The following is a 20,025-nucleotide window of genomic DNA, read 5'->3' as shown; positions in this document are numbered from 1 at the left end:
GTTCGATCCCTGGTCTTGGAAGATCCCACATGCTGCGGAGCAACTAAGCCCGTGCACCACAACTACTTAGCCTGTGCTCTAGAGCCCGAGAGCCACAACTACTGAGCCTGGGTGCCACAACTACTGAAGCCCGTGCGCCTAGAGCCTCTGCTCTGCAACAAGAGAAGCCACCACAATGAGAAGCCCGCTCACCACAACAAAGAGTAGCCCCTGCTCGTCGCAACTAGAGAAAGCCGGCGTGCAGCAACAAAGACCCAAAGCAGCCAAATATAAATAAAATAAAATAAATAAATTTATATATAAAAAAGACCAATTACCTTCCAAAGAGCAGTTTGACTGACTTATCAAGTAGCACCGTGGAGAGCAGAAGAAAGCAAATACTAACTTGAAATATAATTTTATAACCTATACTCTGTAAAGATAATTCAAAAATGAGGAAGCAATACAATTTAGAACAAATAAATGAGAGGTTCTCTACCTGTAGAATAACAATTGAAGATAGTTTAAAAATTCCTGACAGTAAGGATTTCCCCAGAGGTCCAGTGGTTAAGACTCTGCCTTCCAATGCAGGGGGCGTGGGTTCAATCCCTGGTCAGGGAACTAAGATCCCACATGTTGTGGGGTGCGACCAAAAACTTAAAAAGATTTCCTGACAATAACAACAGCTAAGTCCATAGCTGGGGGGCGGGAGTAAGTGGACTTTACATTTCCTAACATCTGCAGATTATCCAGGAGGAGATGGAGGTTTTCATTTACTTTAATAGGTTATTATGCATGTAGGAATTTTAAGGTAATGACGACAAGAATAGAATCAGAATGTATGACTTACAAACTAGAGGTCTTTAAAAGTGTCCTATAAAAACTCAGTAAATCAAAAGAAGACAAGAATGGAGAGATAAAGGATAAATGCTTCAGTTAAAAACAGAGAGCTTGGATTCTTTTCTTTTTTTGGCGGTATGCGGGCCTCTCACTGCCGTGGCCTCTCCCATTGCGGAGCACAGGCTCCAGATGCGCAGGCCCAGCGGCCATGGCTCACGGGCCCAGCCTCTCCGCGGCATGTGGGATCCTCCCAAACCAGGGCACGAACCCGTGTCCCCTCCATCAGCAGGCGGACTCTCAACCACTGTGCCACCAGGGAAGCTCCAGCTTGGATTCTTATTCCAAGTATATGCTCTTTACAATATATACATCTAAATTATAAGGATAGAGAAGGTCAAATGTAAAAGCAGACAAAATTAGATACTATGACAACATTAATTAAAAAAGAAAGCCTTCTGAAGCCCCTCCGACTTAGGTGCCCTGCTGGCCTAAGGCTCAGGACCTTGTGCCTGTGGATTGGGGTCCTTGACAGAGTTGCGGTTTTCCTGAACTCAGTGCCCAGCTATGATCCAGAACCATGGACAGCGTCAACCCTTCAGCGAGGACCTCCCCGGGGTCTGGCAGGGTGGTTGGAGTGCCCCCTGGGGGCAGATCCCTGACGTGTCTCAATTGCAGAGGAAAGAGGGCTGGAGGAATGGGAGTGGTGACATTCTGTCTCTCAGGACAGAGGTGCTCATCAGGGGACAGCCAACTCCTCCTCAGTCTCCCCTGAAAACCTCCTCATCCTAGGGAAGAGGGGACTTAGCTTCAGAGACACAGTGCATTTCTCACAGTTCTTTGCCCCTCGGGGCTGACTCTACCCTCACGCCCTGCAGAAAATCTTCCCTGTGTCAGATTCAGATTCCTCCCCTTTCTCCCCTCACTTTCCAGTAGGTTGATAGTTTGCTCTTGTTTTGAATCCCTTTCTCATACTGTCATGGAACTCTGGATAACAGAGAACATGGTTTATGATCATTTTCTAGGCCTGGCGCTCTGCCATGTCCTGATTCAGCTCAAATAAAGGAAGGAAGTATCAGAAGTCTGGTTTAGCTGATGGGTCACAGAAATAAATTCTAAGTTTTCCTTCTTCTCCATGAACGGTAAATATTCAGATTGGGGAAAGGATCCTGTGGCCTCAGTGGAACACAGCATGGAGAGAGTTATCATGAAGCGCAGAGGAAGCCAGGCAAGGTCAGGAAAAAGTAGTAGTGGGGTAAGGAGAGGAAGCTTCGATAGATACCATAAAGAGGGGAGACTTTCTGAGGCTGGAGGGATTGTACAGAAGTTAGAACTCATTCTGCAGGTGTGAGTGCAGGGCTCCTGGGAAACCTGAGAATGGACTGAGAGCCACATGCAAATCCAGTGGCTTTCTGAACTGAAGTTGACACCAGAAACCTGCACACATCACACCCACTTCTGGGTCTGGACCCAGCACCCCAGCTCTCAGTTTCAGCCTCTGACCAGAAGGAGCCCCTTGCAGATAAGTTTGAGGTCAGCCATCCCTTCTTGAAGCTTCTTGTGTGATCAGGCCTGGGCTAAGAGCCAGGATTGAGAAGATTCTGTTTCAGGGAGGTCCTGTGCCCCCCACACTCCCCTGCTCTGAGAGAATTTGAGGAGAGCAGCGAGAGACCACAGTCCATCCATTTTCTGAAGGGGATGGAGATGGACTCTTGGGGGAGGCAACATGAGTGGAGGGTTGGATGGAAGGAACCACCTTGACAGGTTATCATCAGACCTGGGGTGAGAAGAGCTCAGCCTTCACTTCCCTGGTCATCACTGGGGAGAAGGGGAGCCCCTGAAAGAGGGAGGAGTGGGGGCAGTCCAATCCAGAAAGATCTCTGGATGACTGCTGCTTCTGAAGCTGCGCTTGACGTCCAGATAGAAGGAACGGATCTGGTGGTGTCGGTCAGCCCAGACCTGCCCCATCCAAGCCCAAGCTGCTGCCACTACCCTGGCTGTGAGTGTGTAGGGGTAAGTGGTCTGCAACACGTGACTCTATGCAGGGTCCTTGGTCTCCACTTTGGGGTACAACTTGGAGAAGCACAAAGGGTAGGAGCTGCAGGTGTAAGGCTTGGGGACACTGTGTAGGACAAAGTGCTTCTTCGTGCTCTGACCTTCTCTCATCCTGAAATTTCTAGGTTTCCTCTAAAAGAGTCTGCATCTTCTGATTTATCGAAGGGGCCAACATAGACCACGATCCTCCTGTGCTCACAAACAGACCAGGTCAAAAGCTGCAAGGGAGGATCAAGGACCTTGGGCCTTTTCCATCTCTTTGAGGACCTCCTCCTATGACTGCTCTGTGAGCAACAGAGATGCCAGGATGGGGGCAAGCAGGACACTGGGAGATGGCATGAGGATCATCCTAGTGTCATACTTTTCTGAGCTCTGGTTCTCTCTGTCCCTCCCCAGTGTTGACCCAGACACCTGACATCTATATCCTGGGGACCCTGGAATCTGGGCACAAAGGAATCCTGACGGGGTAGGGCACCCAACAACTGGCAAGGGGTGTCTCTGAGTCACCCTCCCCCCAACACACATCTTATGGTCGTGAAGATGCAGAAGTTCTGCATCCTTGCACCTTCCCCAACGCAACGTGCTCAGGTGGACTCAGACCCACTTCATGGCTGCTGGTTCTGGGAAGGAGACATCCTCACCTAGATGGGAGGAATCGGGGAGGCTTCTGGGAGGCCCCTGGAGGATGTGAGCCAGAAGATGGGAGAGGAGGGCACTCCTGACAAGGGACCAGCCCAGCACAGCTCGGAGGCGGGACAGAGGACACCAAGTCTCCCCAGGGGTCAGGCAAGAAGTTTCTGAGCCTCACACCTGTCTGGACTGGCAGGGAAGCAACCCTGCAACCCAGAGCCCCCTGGTGGCCAAACTTTAATACGAACAACCAAGTCGGACACCATTTATTGAGCGCTTTATCAAATACTCACAACAGTGCTTTTTGATTCCATTTTCAGTGGAGGAAATGGAAGACCAGAGAGGTTAAGTCACTGACCCAGGCTCACCCAGCTTTGCCTCTAGAATCTGAGGTCTGGGGCGCTCACCCAGCGGCTCCCCACCCATCACACAGAGATTGGGGGTAAGGACTAAATCCACTGTCTCGAGGAGCCCCAGGCAGACCTCGGTGTAAGCCCCTAGTTGGGGCTCCAGCGAGGTGACCTCAGGCTAGTTGGCCTCAGGTTGTAACAGGGAAGAGTCAAGTCTGACTCCATGGTGGATCTGTTTCTTTTACTTTAACCTTTGCTTTCAGATGCTTTTGTTCACTGAAAGGATACTGTCTATACATAATGGCCTGCCTCGGGGGAACCCTGCCCTCTGCCTGAAGGTTAAACCAAAGAGTCTTTGTTCAGGGAAACATCCGGACCCTGTCCACCTGTGGTTGGCTACAAGAAAGAAGAAATTAACACATCCCCTCCCCGAGGCTGGCCATTCCAGGTGATATCTGCAAAACTTGTGGCCTTTTCACTTTACTTCCTCATCTCCTCGCCCTCTCTGTGCTGTAAAAGAGACTGGCAACCAAACCCCGATAAGATGCTTATTTTGAGACTTTAGTCTGCCATCTTCTCCGAATAAAGTCGTCTTCCTTGCCTCAACACTTCCTCTCCGATTTATTGGCCTGTGGTGCAGGGAGCACAACGAGCTTGGACTCGGTAACGAGGCTACAGCCCACGAGATCGTGGTGCAGATGAAATGAGATGATCCAGCGCCTGCCCTGTACACAGCGCTCACACAGAAGCATCACGATCGCTGTAACTGACGTGCCCATCAAGTTACATGGTTTTGCTTATCCCACTGCAGGCAAACATGAAACATCAGGCACACAGGAGGCGCTCAAGAAGGGTTAGGACTATCTGAGCACGCCCAGAGCCCCACAGAGGTACAGGCAAGAGGCCCCCTAATTCCCACTCGCTCAGGAATGGAAACTTGTTTAGTTCTCTCCTCTCTGAGGCCCAGGGGTCCCCCAGACACCCAGGAGTCCTCCGCAGCCCCAGGAGCGCAGAGCCCCAGGTTCTGCAGGACCACAGGTAAGGGGTTCCGACCCCTTCCCAACCTCACGCCGAAGCCCGGGCTAAGGTAACTCGGGTTCCTTCACAGGGTCATTTACAGGCGGCCCCGCACGCCCACGTCGTCGGATCCCAGGGGAGAACTGGAGTCTCTAGAAGCCGGGGATGGGCTCCGAAGTCGGGGGTCCGGACGGCTGTGGCTCCCGCGGAGACCCGGCGGCCCCTCCTCGTCCAGCCCCCGGCGGCCCTTGCCGATGGCCAGGCGGGGCCGGCCGCGGTTCAGGCCGTCCAGGAGGGCGCAGGCCTGGCACAGCGCGCGGCTGGCCAGCGCCCCGCAGCGGGAGCAGGCGCCGGGGGGCGGGGGCCGCGCGGCCGGGGCCAGCGCCAGGCGCTCGGCCGAGTGCACGAGGTCCAGCACCGCCGACGGCCGCGCCGCCTCCAGCAGCTTGAGCAGGTCGCGCGCGTGGCCGCGGAAGGCCTCGGGCGCGTACACGCACTCCTCGGAGAAGTAGTCCAGGCGGCGGAAGTGCGCGTACAGCACCACCTCCTTCTGCGAGGCCAGCTGCAGCGGGCGGCAGCGCGGCAGGGAGCCCCCCTCGCCCGGAGAGCCCAGGCCCCCGCCCCGCGCCAGCCGGCCCGCGTCGCCCCGCAGGAAGTTCATGAGCACCGTCTCCGCCATGTCGTCGGCGTTGTGTCCTGGGGGAGAGACGCGAGCCGGTGAGGAGGGGGCGCGGGGGCCGGCGGGTCCGCGGGAGAAGACCCCGCGGTACCGTGGGGCGGCCAGGGGGAGGCTGCGGGTGGACCCCGCGAGAAAGGAGAGGGGAACACTCCAGGCTCCCGTGGAGCAACTTGGGGTGCCCTCATTTGCCCCCCTCGTATTGCAAACCAGGCTCTGTGCTCGGTGCCCTTTCCGGTAGTGAGTAAAACTGCTTTACGCTACACATATAATTTCAGTCTTAGTAAAGTGTACTTCAGACTGCACAGACATCAAAATGGCATTTGATGGAGATGCTCAAGTGGGCTGTTGACACAAGTGCCTCTGGGAATGCAGATTATGGTATTTAGAAGGACCAGGGAGAAAGTAAGTGCATATTTACACAACAGTCACCATAAATTTGAAGCTAAATCTCTACTTATTCTGCAACTTGTCATCTTATACTTGAGCCTATAGTAAAACACCGGTCTTACAAGTCGGCCATACTTCCCCTCCTCAGGGCCTTTGCATAAGCTGTTTCCTCTGCTCAGAACCTCTCCCACCCCCTTTTTGTCCTTCACCTAGTTACCCACTCGGCTTCAGGTCTCCGCTCACTCAGGAAACGCCTCCTTAACCCCCCCCCCGTTTCTCCCTTCACTAGGTCCTCCTGTGTCACTTTCCTTAGTGGCACAGGAAATAATTATAATCAGGTTATAATTACGTATGTGAGAAACGGACAGGAGCAGAGACTGTCTTGTGCATCATCATAACGGCAAACATTTATATGTTGACTGTTTCTCAGTGTCTTGTCTAAGTGCTTCATACATAATTCCCATAATTCATCTAATTCCCAGTAACTCTAGGACCTAGATAGTATTAATATCCCCATTATATAAAAGAGGAAACCAAGGTTAGGTAGTTTGTTCTAGGCTATATAGCTTGCATCTGGCACACAATAAATGGTTAACAATTATTTGTTTGGTACAAATAATTGGTATTTGGTAATTACCAATTTGGTACAAATTATTTGTTTGGTACAGAGAAAGTGTTATCAGAGAGGAGAAGCGAATAGGGAAAAGGACACAGTTGCGTTCAGACTACAGATGCTTCTGATGGGAGATGCCCCTTCATACTCCTCCTTTTGTGACAAGGGACACAGTGTCATTAAAAAAAAAGTGCAGAGAACCACAGCCCTAGCCCCTAGAGAGTACCCTGTCACCCCTCTATTTGCCAGCGTGTGTGTACAAAGCTGATGGCAGTGACTCAAAAGCTTACCATGCCCGTCCTAAGGACACGCACATACTATGAACCTTCAGTGTGCATGCACATCCCCTCCTCCCTGTTTAAAGTTCCCAATTAGGATATACGCAGTCTCCTTTACGACCTCTGCGTCATGCGCCTCAGTGGCCTTACAGTGTCCGCCCCTCGCCCGCGCACGCGCCCGTTCCTCCCACCACGCCCCTCTGTGCCGCGCCTGCGCTCACCCGTCACGACGTGCGTGGCTCCCACGCGACGCGCCCCTTCCTCTAGCGCCCGGCGTCGCAGCACCTCACAGAAGGTGCAACAGGAGCGGCTGCGGCCGGAGCCGGCCGTGCTGCGGGCCACGGCGTCCATCGTCCAGCCCCCGAAGAGCTCTGCGTAGGCCACGACGGTGAGCGGGAGCTCCCAGCGTGCTGCTTGCCGCCGCACGGCCGCCAGCGCCGCGTCCCGGTAGCCGCCGATGCCCTCGTCCACGGCCACGAGGTGCAGCGAAATGCCCAGGCGTGGGGCCAGCTCGCGCAGCACGTGCGCCAGCACAGTGGAGTCCTTGCCGCCCGAGGCGCCCACGGCCACCACGGCGCCGGGCGGCAGCAGGCGGCCCGCGACCACCGTGTGCAGCACCTCGGCCTCGAAGGTGGCGCAGAAGCAGGTGGCGCACAGTGCCTGGCCCGAGCGCGGACGGCGGAGGGCGGCTCGCGCCTTGTGGCAGGAGGCGCACTGCGGGGCGGGCATCGCGGAGTCCTGGCGAGGCGGCAAGGGGTCGGCTTCTCCTGGATGGGTGGAGAGGGGAGGCGGGTTACACGTGGATTCCGGATTAAGGGGTCGTTGCCTCCCGGCAGGCTGCCTAAATAGTGCCCAGAGTAAACCCATTGTGTGGAACACTCTTCCCCCAGCACTGTGCAGGCCTGGCACCTTCAAGTCTCAGCTTAAGCTTTTATTCATTCGTTCAACAAATATCCACTCAGTGCCTCCAAAGTGCCCAACATTGGTTAGGCACTGGGGACACAGCAGGGAGCAAAACAGGAAAGGTTGCAGGCACTAAGTTCTAGTGGAGGAGCCGACCCAAAATAGTTTTCAGATATAAATAGGTTACCCTCTGAGCTGAGGCCAGAAGGAAGAGGAGTTAGGCATTAGATCAAGGTGGTAAGAATTTTCCGGATAGAGTTAATACCAAATGCAAAGGACCTGAAAGGGCAGGTCCTGTCTGTGTTCTTTTGGGTGGAAGGTGTGTTGGTGGTTCAAGACTGGAGAGGGTCGGGGGCTTGGAGGTTGGCAGGGTGAGAAGCTTGGACTTTATTCTGAGTGAAATAGGAACCGTTGGATGGTTTTAAGCTGTATAGTCACAGGATCTAATTTCTATTTTAACAGGATCCCCGTGAATAGAGGGGTGGAGAGTGGCAAGGACAGACGTGGGCAGACCAGTGAGGAGGCACCTGCAGTGATCCAGGTAAGCAACAGTGGTAGCGCGGAGCACAGTGGAGACGGTGGAATTGGAGAGAAGTGGTCAGATTCTGCATCGCTTCCGGAGACAGAGTAGCTGGGACTCTGCCAAGTCTTGGGGGGCGGCAGTGGATGAAACAGAGGACTCCTGACCACTCCAACTTTTGTTTTGACTGGAGCACTTGTAAGGGTAGTGGGACCATTTAGTAAAGAGGTGGTGGGGGTTAGGGAAGAATGGGGAAGTATTGTAAGAGGAGTATGTTTAGGGCAGAGAATCTGGAATTTCTTTGGGGCATGGTAAGATTTGAGGTCCTTTGGTCTGGAAGTCTTTCCAGAACTCTGGGCTGGGTCTGGCGCCTCCTCTGGGCTTCCACGGCCGTCTGACCCTCACCGAAGGCCAGCCCTGACCACTCTAAGGTAATCAGGACAGAAGAGGGTGCGCTCGCACCGCACCCAGCTTGGGCGGTGGGAACAAGGAGTCAGACCCGGCCGGCAGAGTCCAAAGCGGGTCAGCAGGGACACCAGGGGCTTAGGGCACTCCCGCGTGGAGGGCCAGAGGGAGACCGGCTTTGGGGGGATCACGGAGCGGGAGTGCCATCTCCCGAGGGATGCCTACCGAATGCGTGGGAGAGAAATATGGAGACCGTCAACTCCTCCACGGCAGCGCGACCAAGGGCCGAGATCGACCCGCCGCGGGAGGAGGCACTCACCTGAGTAGAACCCGCGCCGGACGGTCCAGGCTCAGAGAAAACGCGGAAGCAGGTAAAATAACTACGACTCCCAGAAAGCTTTGGGTCAACCCGCGAATGACTCCCAGGTGCCCGTGCGGCGGTTCGGCCTGCAGCGCTTACGGCTCTCGGACAAGCTGGGCCTACAACTCCCGGCGATTCTCGCGGTGGTGTCTTTCGCTCCCGCCTACGGCTCCCAGAGTGCTCCATGCCAGTGCGGTTCGATTTCCGAGTGCGCCTGCGCAGGAGCTGGTGCAGTGTGTGATTTGGGTGCAGCGGTGCGCGCTGTGGTTTATTCCAAAGATGGATGTTTTTCGGATTTTTCTGCTCTTGTGGGAGCATGGTAGAGTTTGTGGTGGGGGTGGAGAGGCATCAGGGCGGGGTACGAAGGGGATAGGGGTGGGAAAGGGAGAGGTAGCGAGGGCGGTGGACCGGTTCCAAGGATCGGGGATACAGTTTGGGTTCTTGCGCGCGCCCCCACTGACGTGAGAGCGGGTGTGCGCCCCGGCTGAGGACCGCCCCCGTGCGGGCTGGGGGCGTTATGCTTGCGCGGAGCCGAAAGGTAGTGGTTTGCGGTTCTCTACGCGGGTTCGGGGCATAAACGCGGTGAGCAGATATGCGCGCACCTGGGTCAGGGGCCAGTGCTCACGCCTCCTGCCTGGTGGAGTTGAAGGCAGAGCTCGGGATGGAGGGCAGGTGAGACCCGTAAGACGGAGAGTTCCCCAGGGAACAAGTCGCCCCAAACCAAAAAACGGAGCACCTTCCCAAGAGTCTACCGGAGCCCTGATCCCCAGGTCCAAGCCCTCAACCCCCTAATGGCCGCCTCTCCTGCATGTTATATTGAGATCCTTTTGTCTCTACTCCTATGAAGCCCTTGAGAGGGTAGTGATGGGGGACATTTGGGTGTCTGAACCTATTTGTTGAAGCCTGGTCATCGGGTTCATTCATTTGTTAATCATTTCCTGAGGCTTTCTGTGTGCCAGGTCCTATTCTCTGGGACACAGGTGTACCAGGCCTGGTTGGGGAGATAGGGATGGCACAGCTTGATGTGGAGGTTCCAGATGTCGGGGGCTGCAGGAGCCCGGAGATTACAGGTGCTGCTAACCAGGGCATGGGGGGCGGGGGGCACTTAATAAGGAGTTAGCGTGTGCCAGACACCGGTGCCCTGCACTTCCCTTGCACCATCTCAAGTTCCTCGTCTGTAAAATGGGGCTGATAATCATAGTACCTGCCTCACAGAGTGTGTGTGAGAATAAATGAGTTAACAGCAAAGTGTTTATTGACCAAACCATAAACGTTTATAATTTTCGTCTCATTAAAGTCTCATAACCAGGCATGGCTGCCTTTTCTGGGGGGGCTAGGCCTAAGTTTTCTTTTAAAGCAAGCCGTGAGTTGGGAATTTCAAAATCTCAGGCAACCTACAGATAATCTAAGGCAGTTCTCAGTTGGGTGTGAGTTTATCCCCAAGAGAACATTTGGCAATGTCTGGAGACTTTTTTTTTCTTTTGCGGTACGCGGGCCTCTCACGGCTGTGGCCTCTCCTGTTGCGGAGCACAGGCTCCGGACGCGCAGGCCCAGCGGCCATGGCTCACGGGCCCAGCCGCTCCGCGGCATGTGGGATCTTCCCGGGCCGGGGCACGAACCCGCGTCCCCTGCATCGGCAGGTGGACTCTCAACCACTGCACCACCAGGGAAGCCCTGGAGACATTTTTGATTGTCACGACTGGGGTGTGACAAGGGGAAGGGTGTGACTGGTGTCAGGCAGGCAGAGGCCAGGGATGCTGGTAAACATACTCTGCACAGGGTGGCCTCCCACAGCGAAGAATCACCCGGGCCCCGAGTAACAGTAGTACCGAGGCTGCGGGGCCCTGGCTTAAGTGGCCGTCTGGTGTGCCTGGTTTTCTACCCCCAAATTAGTATACATTCAGGTGTTGCTGTGTTGGTATTACTCCCTTGCTATGAAAGCTTCTTTATTTAAGTATTTAAGCGGATCTCCGCACCACTCACGTATTGAGTGAGAAGTCAGTTAAAAAAAAACAAAACAAGGTTCGTCTTAAACTGGGCTTCAGTGAAAAAAAGAGGATGTGAAAGCCAGCCTGCCCGCGTGACTCCGTGTGCCACTTGCTTAGTTGTGTGACCTTGAATAGGTGTCTTAACCTTTCTGGGCTTCCTCTGTTCAGGGGATAATAAGAGCAGCTGTTGGAGGAACTAGATGATTTCATACATGTAAAGCATTCAAGACAGGGCTTGGTGTTGAGGAAGAGCTGTGAAAAGAGTGGAGGGCAGTGTTCTGGTTCCTTATGTCACTCCCCTGGGGCAGCAGTTGTAACACGCTAACTTCGTTTCTAAGGAGAGAGACTGAGTTGGTGTCGAGGGCTTCTGGAGAGGGCGGATGACTGTCTGCAGCTGCTTGTCAATTATAGGGTAAAGATTGAACCCCTCAGCCTGGTGTTTGTGACCTGGCCCCTGATGACTTCCCAGCCTCACCCCTGCACCTCTGGCAGGTCCCCACCTTTGCTGGAGAAATAACTTTTTCTGCCAGGTGTTTGCACATGCTCCCTCGCCTTCCTGAAGACCTTCCGTCCCTCACTCCTCCTGCCCCGCCACACTGATTGCTGTTTCTCCTCCAGATAGCCACTTGGATGTACTTCCCCCAGGAAGTCCACAGAATCCCTTCTCCCCTGCCTTGGATTAACAAGCCACTTCTGGGCTCCCACGCCCCTGGTCCCTTACTTTGTCAGAGGCCCTGTCACCTTGGGTTGTGGCTGCCTCTGTTTCAGCATCTCATTGTGTTGGGTGCTTTTTCTTTCTTTTTTAAATTTATTAATTAATTTATTTTTGGCCGCGTTGGGTCTTCGTTGCTGCGTGCGGGCTTTCTCTAGTTGTGGCGAGCAGGGGCTACTCTTCGTTGCGGTGCGCGGGCTTCTCATTGCGGTGGCTTCTCTTGCTGCGGAGCACAGGCTCTAGGCGCGTGGGCTTCAGTAGTTGTGGCTCGTGGGCTCTAGAGCGCAGGCTCAGTAGTTGTGGCACACGGGCTTAGTTGCTCCGCGGCGTGTGAGATCTTCCCGGACCAGGACTCAAACCCATTCCCCTTGCGTTGGCAGGTGGATTCTTAACCACTGCGCCACCAGGGAAGTCCCCTTCTCCCACTTTGAATGGGGCTTGAATGCCTACTCATCCTTCAGGACCTAACCAGATATTACCTCTTTGGGGAAGCCTTCCATGAACTGTACCACACACAAGTGTGGTGGTAAGTGTGTGTCCCTAAGACACACCCTCAGTTAAGCAGGGACTCCTGGGAGTCACACACATGAGCCTGGACTCAGATTCATGCTCTCTTCTCACACCTGAGTGACTTTGAGCCTCAGTATCCTTTTCTATGAAATCAAAGGGTGGCTTTGAGGATGAAATGGACCAGCACCAGGGGGGTGTTTGATTCATGTCAGGACTCCCACTGTGGAATGTATAGTCAATAAAACCTAAAAGCTTACCTTATGTTGGTTTAGGTTGAGGGAAATCGTTAAGAAACATGTTTTTAAATATGTTTTGCTGTAGAAAAAATAGGAACAAGCAGAATTTTCTCTAGCACCAAGAGAGTTAAGAAGAAAAAAAGATGTTAAATGCTATATACACGAGATCCTCATGTAATGAATAGGCTCAGAAAGTGAAAGTAAAAGGGTGGGAAAAGATATACCAGGCAAAGAACTCAAAGAAATCTTTTAGCCACGTTAACCACCAACCAAAACAGATTTTGAGTCAGAAAGCACTATCAGTAATAAAATGTCATCACAGATGAAAAAGGAACAACCTGGATGATGAAACAGTTCTAAACTGGGATGCACATAACAGCATAGTCCCAGAAGAAATAAAACTAAAGTTAACAGGACGACAGGAAGAAATTGACACATTCCAGAAGCACTGTGACATTTTATTACGTCTCTCTCAGTAATTAATCAAGTAGATGACAAACAATAAAGCTGTGGAAAATTTGAACAGGACCACTAACCAGCTTGAACTCATGGACAGAAATGGAACCGAATGGTGTGAGCATATAGGTTTTTGCCAGGCACACAAGAACTATGTACAGACGTCTGAGGTGTGGCTGTTCAGAATGGTACCCATGGGCCACATGTGGCTAATGAGTATTTGAACTGTGGATAGTCTGAATTGAGCTATGCTGAAAATGTAAATACATACCAGATGAGAAGACTTTATGTGAAAAAAAAATGTGGAATATCTCACTAAAATATTTTATCTTGATTACATGTTGAAATGGTAATATTTTTTTATACATTGGGTTAAGTGTAATATTAAAAATTAATTGTACTTGTTTATTTTTACTCTATAAATGTGGCTAGTAGGAAATTTTAGATTACATCTGTGACCTGTATTATGTTGGATAGCCCTGTTCTGGACTACAAGGAAGTCTTAGCAAATAGCAAAGTCACTCTGCTTTACTCCCCAAGACAAGGGACCTTCACCAAGAAGTTTAATACGTGTACTTATGATGCAGTAAATGAATTTTCCCGTTAGCCTCTGTTTTACGATTTAGGAAATGGCTAAAACAATTTTTCATAAGTCTTGAAACTAGCTAAGACATAAGAAGTCTGAGTGAGTGTGTGTGTGTGTGGGGGGGCATATATTATAGTCATCTTAAAACACTTTTGCTTGGGAGACCCCAAAACCATTTTGAAAAGCTTTGTACCACCACCTAACTCATTTTAAGTTGATACCTGAAAATTTTCAACATTAACAAGTTTTTGTTATTGTTACAGGTAGAAACCACACATTTTATAAGGTGATGAGGGTAGGCTGTTCATGGAATAAATATTTCGTGACATGACTCAGATAGGTTTTAATTATCTTAGAGAATAATGCGCACCAGTTCTAACCCGTTTACCTGGATATGGTATTCAGTGTAACTTGAAAAATTTGTCCCTGAAAACATTCCAGTTAAATTTTTTAAAAAATTAGCTTCACTAATTATAATGCTTTTGGTTGTTCTAAATACAGAACATCCCAACATGAGCCAAGCTTCACCTTCATCAAAATGGGTAAACTAGAAGTACACGCCACCGCCCAGGGAGTTTTGTGTATATACCCCACTTGGAGGATCTCTACTTTGTTAGATGAAACAGCTTCCATATCCCCAAAGACATTCTTACCTCCTTGGAGGTCAGGAAGTTTAGGGATTGCCTTAGGGCAAAAAGCACAATCTGATCTGGGGCATGTATATCTGAGCCTAACAGATGCAGGCAGAAAGATATTTTCCTGACTGAAAAAAATGGCTTTCATTCTTAAAGAAGACATGTTTCTAATGTGAGATTTTCTTTGGAAAGAGGGGCTTCTCGATGGTTTGCTTTCCACACCTTCCCTCTTGCCTACAAATGAAAGTATAAAATTATTATTAGACCAAACAGTACCGTGTCAGCTCGAAAATGTGGGTGTACACTCTACTAATTTGAATCATGTACCATGCATGAAGATTGCTGCTAGTTTAAGACATCAGAATTTTTTCCTGAAATCTTACATAACTTTGAGAAACAAAACATAAAATTGATTTTTTGGTTTGTTTGTTTGTTTTTTTCTTCGGTACGCGGGCCTCTCACTGTTGTGGCCTCTCCTGTTGCGGAGCACAGGCTCCGGACGCGCAGGCTCAGTGGCTATGGCTTACGGGCCCAGCCGCTTCGCGGCATGTGGGATCCTCCCGGACCGGGGCACGAACCCGTGTCCCCTGCATCGGCAGGCGGACTCTCAACCACTGCGCCACCAGGGAAGCCCCATAAAATTGATTTTATCATACCCGGTTTACCTTTCAGTGGTAGTGAGATGGAATCTTTTCTGTTTCTTGAGGAAGTAATAAGAACACACCTTTGTGCTTCCACAACTATAGTCACATGATTATGCTGCCAAATTCTTTTTAAAAACTTTTTTTTAATTGCAGTATAGTTGATTTACAGGGTTGTGTCAATCTCTGCTACACAGCAAAGTGACTCAGTTATACACGTATAGACATTCTATTTTTATATATTCTTTTCCATTATGGTTTATCACAGGATATTGAATATAGTTCCCTGTGCTATACAGTAGGACCTTGTTATTTATGCATCCTATATATGATAGTTTATATCTGCTAATACCATATGATATCACTTATATGTGGAATCTAAAATATGACACAAATAAATCTATCTACAAAACAGAAACAGATTCACAGACATACTGAGGACTAGGAGTTTGGGATTAGCAAATTCTTTTTTTTTTTAATGATTGTTTATAATTAAGCTTTCATCATCAAGAGCCCCAAATCCAGTAGCACTGTGTAGCACTAAATCATAATCCCTATGGATACAATAGAGATTAATTATAAAACCAGGAGTAAGGAAACAATCATTTGAAATCTACATAACTCTCAGGCTCTAAAAGTGCCTCTCATGTATCCTATGGAATCTGAGGGGTCATTTTTACTGGGTTTTCCAAGAGACAAACCACACTTTCAATAGCAGCAGGCTTTCCCATCCCAGCATGAGGAGGAGGACATCTGGGAGCGTGAGTCTGGGTGTCTGAACTCTAACCAACATGATGTGTAACTAACACACTTGCCCTGTTGGTGGCTCCCCGGAAACCACGGGTGCATCCAACTCCTGCATGAAGAATCAGGCTCCTGAGAGGACATACCCGACCTGAGACTCTTCACTCCTCCAAGCTCACTGACCCCCTGCCTTGGAACGGGAAATAGCACCATCGAGGCTTTGTTGGCACCTCCTGTTCAAAGAGCAGCTGGACACTGGCCCATGTGGCATGATTCAGGCATGGGCCACACCCACAGCATTCCCAGCTGGGACATAGGGATTGTTATGAGCCCTGCTCTTTTCATCCCAGCAAACACGTCCATAAATTGCGGCTGGGCCAACTCTACCAGGGTATTTCAAAGACTGGTCTTGGTCCCTGAAGGACAGCACCAAATCCGGCTGAAGTTCCTGAGATGTTTTTGACTATTGATTACCTTCTGTGTGTGAGCAGGGTGCATTTCCACCATACATGTGGGGTCTAGTTCTTCTCGTTGTGCCTAAAGGACGGGTGTCTGATTCTAGATGTGCCACTCAAAAGCCTGGATGGTATTCTCTGAAACAGCGCTCCTTTAAAAGCTGCCTTTCCAGCTGAAAGGCTGAGAGCAATTCTACCTTATGCCTATCCCACGACAGAATCTGCTACCGAGATTGGATTCTTATTTCCATAATGCTCTTGTTTCCTTAAGTTGGAGGATTGTCTATCCCTGATGACATTCTGTCTTGCCCCACATTTGAGACTTGGTCCTGAGCCTGCTTCTGTAACGAGATCGTTTTCTAGTTCATCTAAAAGTACACTCGCCAGTTTAGTGACAAGGACATCAGCCTGTATGTAACTTTTCAGTGCCTTTCGATGAGCTCATTGATGCATCTATTCATATTCTTCACCTTTGGCTTCAGAATGATCACGGGGGCCAGCATGGACCAATGCAAATCCTACCCATTTCTGTTCATGGAACCCATTTGCTTCCAGCTGACAGGTGTCCCCTGGGATGAACCTGGGGAGCAGAACTTCTCTGATCCCATTTCATTCTCTACCATCTTTCCGCAAGATCCCCACTTTCCACTTCTCTCCAAGTGTAAATTCAAAACAGGATTTCGTCATCCATCAGCTGGGAGCCCTTGAAACACAGAAAGGAAAGGGGAAAAAAACCCAGGATTTGTTCTTCGAGCTGCAGCCAGAGGGAAGCCTTGGGTCCATGAATCAGGCCTTGTCGTCAGTGAGTCTTTGGAAGGGCAGGAAATGAGAACACTCCCCCCTGCTCCTTATGGACCAGTGCTGACAGCGACCCAGGTCTCAGGTCAAGAAGCTTCCTTGGGGAAAGAGAGAGGTGGGGTGTGGGGGAGAGGGAGGAGGAAGGGGAGGGGAGGGAGGGAGGGAGGGAGAAACAAAGAGACCAAGGCATTCTTCCCCGATGGGTCACCCTCCATTGGTGAAGAACATACCACATTGCCTGTAGAGCAGTTTAGCAACCTCAGTACTTGACATCCTTGGTTTTATGGGGTGTGGGTGTGGCCATCTTGTAAACCGTAAGGTATTCAGGGGCATCCCTGGCCTCTCCTAGCCCACCAGATGCCAGCAGCACCCCCCCCATGTGTGACAATCAAAAATGTCTCTAGACATTGCCAGATGTTCTCTGGGTGGGGACAGAAACTTCCCCAGTTGTGAACCCTCCTGTGGCCTCTCCCGTTGCGGAGCACAGGCTCTGGATGCACAGGCTCAGCGGCCATGGCTCACGGGCCTAGCCGCTCCGCGGCATGTGGGATCTTCCCGGACCGGGGCACGAACCCGCGTCCCCTGCATCGGCAGGCGGACTCTCAACCACTGCGCCACCAGGGAAGCCCCAGAGCAGTCTTTTATCTATGGGACCCAGATCACACCGCTCTCCTGCTCCCCGCTCCCCGTGACCTGGAAGAGCCTTTCTTTTTTCTTTTTTTTTTAAATTATTAAATTAATAAATTAATATTTTGGGCTGCGTTGGGTCTTCACTGCAGTGCATGAGCTTTCTCTAGTTGCGGCAGGCGGGGGCTACTCTTCATTGCGGTGCACAGGCTTCTCATTGCGGTGGCTTCTCTCATTGCGGAGCATGGGCCCTAGGCACGTGGGCTTCAGTAGTTGTGGCTTGTGGGCTCAGTAGTTGTGGCCTACGGGCTTAGTTGCTCCACAGCATGTGGGAGCTTCCTGGACCAGGGCTCGAACCCGTGTCCCCTGCATTGGCAGGCAGATTCTTAAGCACTGTGCCACCAGGGAAGCCCACAGAAGAGACTTTCTGATCTCTTATCTACCACTCTTTCCGGTATTCTCCCCCTTCCTGCCTCAAGGCCTTTACACTTGCTGTTCCCTCTGCCAGAGACACTCCCCGTGGCCGCCTCCGCCCCGTCTTCCAGGGCTCAGTTAAATGCCGCCTCGCCAGCCACCAGGGCTGACATCACCTCTCTGAATCTTGACTCTCTACTCCCTTTCCTCCTCTACCCGTTTCATATATAGACTTTTATCACTCTCTGAAATTATCCATTTTCTTGCCTGTCTCTTCTACCAGAGTGCAGGTTTCATGGGGGCAGAGGCGGGGGAGGGGCGGAGATTTTTGTTGACTCTCTTTCTGGCTGCCTCATTGGTTCCCGCTGTAACGCCTGGCACAGAGTGGGTGCTTAGTAAACCCGGATGAATCAATAGGTGAACGCTCAGCTCATGTGCTGGGTGATGCTGGGACCCAGAGGTGAGTCATGCCGAGGTTTGCCCTCCCAGAGCTCCCGGGCTGGTGAGGGAGAGAGACTGGACTCGGATCTGTCCAACCTGAGCTGTGACAGCAGAGATGCCAGGGACCAGGAGAGGCCAGACAGAGTGTAGACCAGAGTGAAGGACTGGGAGGAGAGTCCCTAGACAAGGAGCTCTTGAAGGAGGAGCAGGAGTTCAGCAGGTGGTGAACAGCGTCTTATCCATCCACCCATTTATTCATTCATTCACGCATTCATCCATTTCCCGGGGCCTGCTGTGCCGGGAAATGCTGGGCACCTAGAACTGAGTCAGTCCTGAACCCTGCTCTCAGCAAGCCCCTCGTCTGATGAGGGAGGCTGATACAGACAGTCACAACCCAGGATGATTAGATGGTGGTAGAGGGAGATACAGGGGCTGTGGAAGCTGCGAGGGGCTACTTGGTGCTTGTGGTGGCAGAGGGGAGAGGGCGCCCAGAAAGAGCAGGAGTGGGGTCATTCCCTTCCATTACAGGATGCTGGAGATGTGAGAGAACCTGGCCCACTCCGGGGAGAGTGCCGAGTCCGTGTCACCCTCTGACTCCTGCACATTGCGGGTCCTCGCCCAGCGAGTCTGATCCAGCTGTAAGCCCCTTTTCATAGACAAGGACATCGAGTCTTAGAGAGATTGGGTCACTCACCCAGGGGAGCAGCCCAGCCAGTGTGCAGTGTGACCAGAGGTGAGAGAGATGAGGCTGGAGATGTGCACATGGCAGGTGGCCCTGAGTGGCTTCAGCAAGTCTCTCCCTCTGGCCTCCCCTCTGTGGCGTGTGCACAGCCAGTCGGGGAAGGATGGGCGCAGGAGATTGGGACCGAGCCCCCTGGGGCCAAAGTGAGGGGTTTGCAAGATGGGAGGAACCATCTGTTCCAACAGAAACCTTCTGTTTCCTTCCCCAGAAAGGTACAGCGGAGGGGGCTCCTGTTGTTATTTCTGGGGGTACAGCTGCTGCTGGCGGGGGCATTCCTCTACTGGAACCCCCACCACCACGGCTGCGCCTCCTTCCTGAGCTTCCTCATACAAGACAAGCCCGAGGAAGGGGAAGGGCTGCTTTTTCTGGTTCAGGTCTCTGCGGAAATCCCTCACCAGGACGTGTACTCCAACCTCAGCCAGATCCACCCTGTGGACCTCGGTGAGGAGGGTCTGCCCAGCCGCCCCATCATCTCTGCCTACGTCAGTAAGCTTGCAGGGGCCTCCTACACCCCCAGCTGCACCTCGTGCCTCGGGGAGCTGGCAGGAATCCCTGAGGAGTAGGGCAGGACCAGGAAGCAGAAGGCAGTGGGCTTGGTGGCTGGGGACAACGGATTATATATTATCTGTGGCTGCATCAAAATGAACCACCCCAGGGCTTCCCTGGTGGCGCAGTGGTTGAGAGTCCGCCTGCCGATGCAGGGGACACGGGTTCGTGCCCCAGTCCGGGAAGATCCCACATGACGCGGAGTGGCTGGGCCCGTGAGCCATGGCCGCTGAGCCTGCACGTCTGGAGCCTGTGCTCCGCAACGGGAGAGGCCACAACAGTGAGAGGCCTGTGTACAGCAAAAAAAAAAACAAAAACAAACAAACAAAAAAAAACCGAACCACCCCAAAACTTAGCGTCTTTAAACAATCATTAACTCTCAGAGTGTGTGTTGGGGGGGTGTCAGGAATTTGGGGGAGGGGCTCAGCTGGTCAGTTGTGGTCCACATTTTCATGCAGTTGTGGTGAGATGAGGCTGGAG

General features: G+C 51.8%; 1 protein-coding gene across 1 annotated transcript; it reads right to left on the bottom strand.

The window, feature by feature from the left end:
• Nucleotides 1-3,762: 3,762 nt before the first annotated feature.
• On the bottom strand, nucleotides 3,763-9,000 carry LOC309795455 (cytoplasmic tRNA 2-thiolation protein 1). Its single transcript, XM_082607825.1, has 3 exons — nucleotides 8,973-9,000; nucleotides 7,047-7,592; nucleotides 3,763-5,564 (listed from the first exon to the last, which is right to left on the bottom strand). The coding sequence occupies exons 2-3, from the start codon at nucleotides 7,552-7,554 to the stop codon at nucleotides 4,966-4,968; spliced, it is 1,107 nt and encodes a 368-aa protein (XP_082463951.1). The 5' UTR covers nucleotides 7,555-7,592; nucleotides 8,973-9,000; the 3' UTR covers nucleotides 3,763-4,965.
• Between the last annotated feature and the right edge of the window lie 11,025 nt (nucleotides 9,001-20,025).

This window comes from Mesoplodon mirus (assembly GCF_964341445.2).
Source record: "Mesoplodon mirus genome assembly, chromosome: 19".
Taxonomy (NCBI): Eukaryota; Metazoa; Chordata; class Mammalia; order Artiodactyla; family Ziphiidae; genus Mesoplodon; species Mesoplodon mirus.
The sequence above is the reverse complement of the archived record's forward strand: the minus strand, read 5'-3'. Positions and strand labels throughout refer to the sequence as shown.

Excerpts from the sequence above, each read along its gene's own strand:
- LOC309795455 (XM_082607825.1), bottom strand. The coding sequence starts at position 7,554 with ATGCCCGCCCCGCAGTGCGCCTCCTGCCACAAGGCGCGAGCCGCCCTC. Across the intron at positions 5,565-7,046 it reads AGCCACGCACGTCGTGACGG|GACACAACGCCGACGACATG; the intron begins GTGAGCGCAGGC and ends TCTCTCCCCCAG.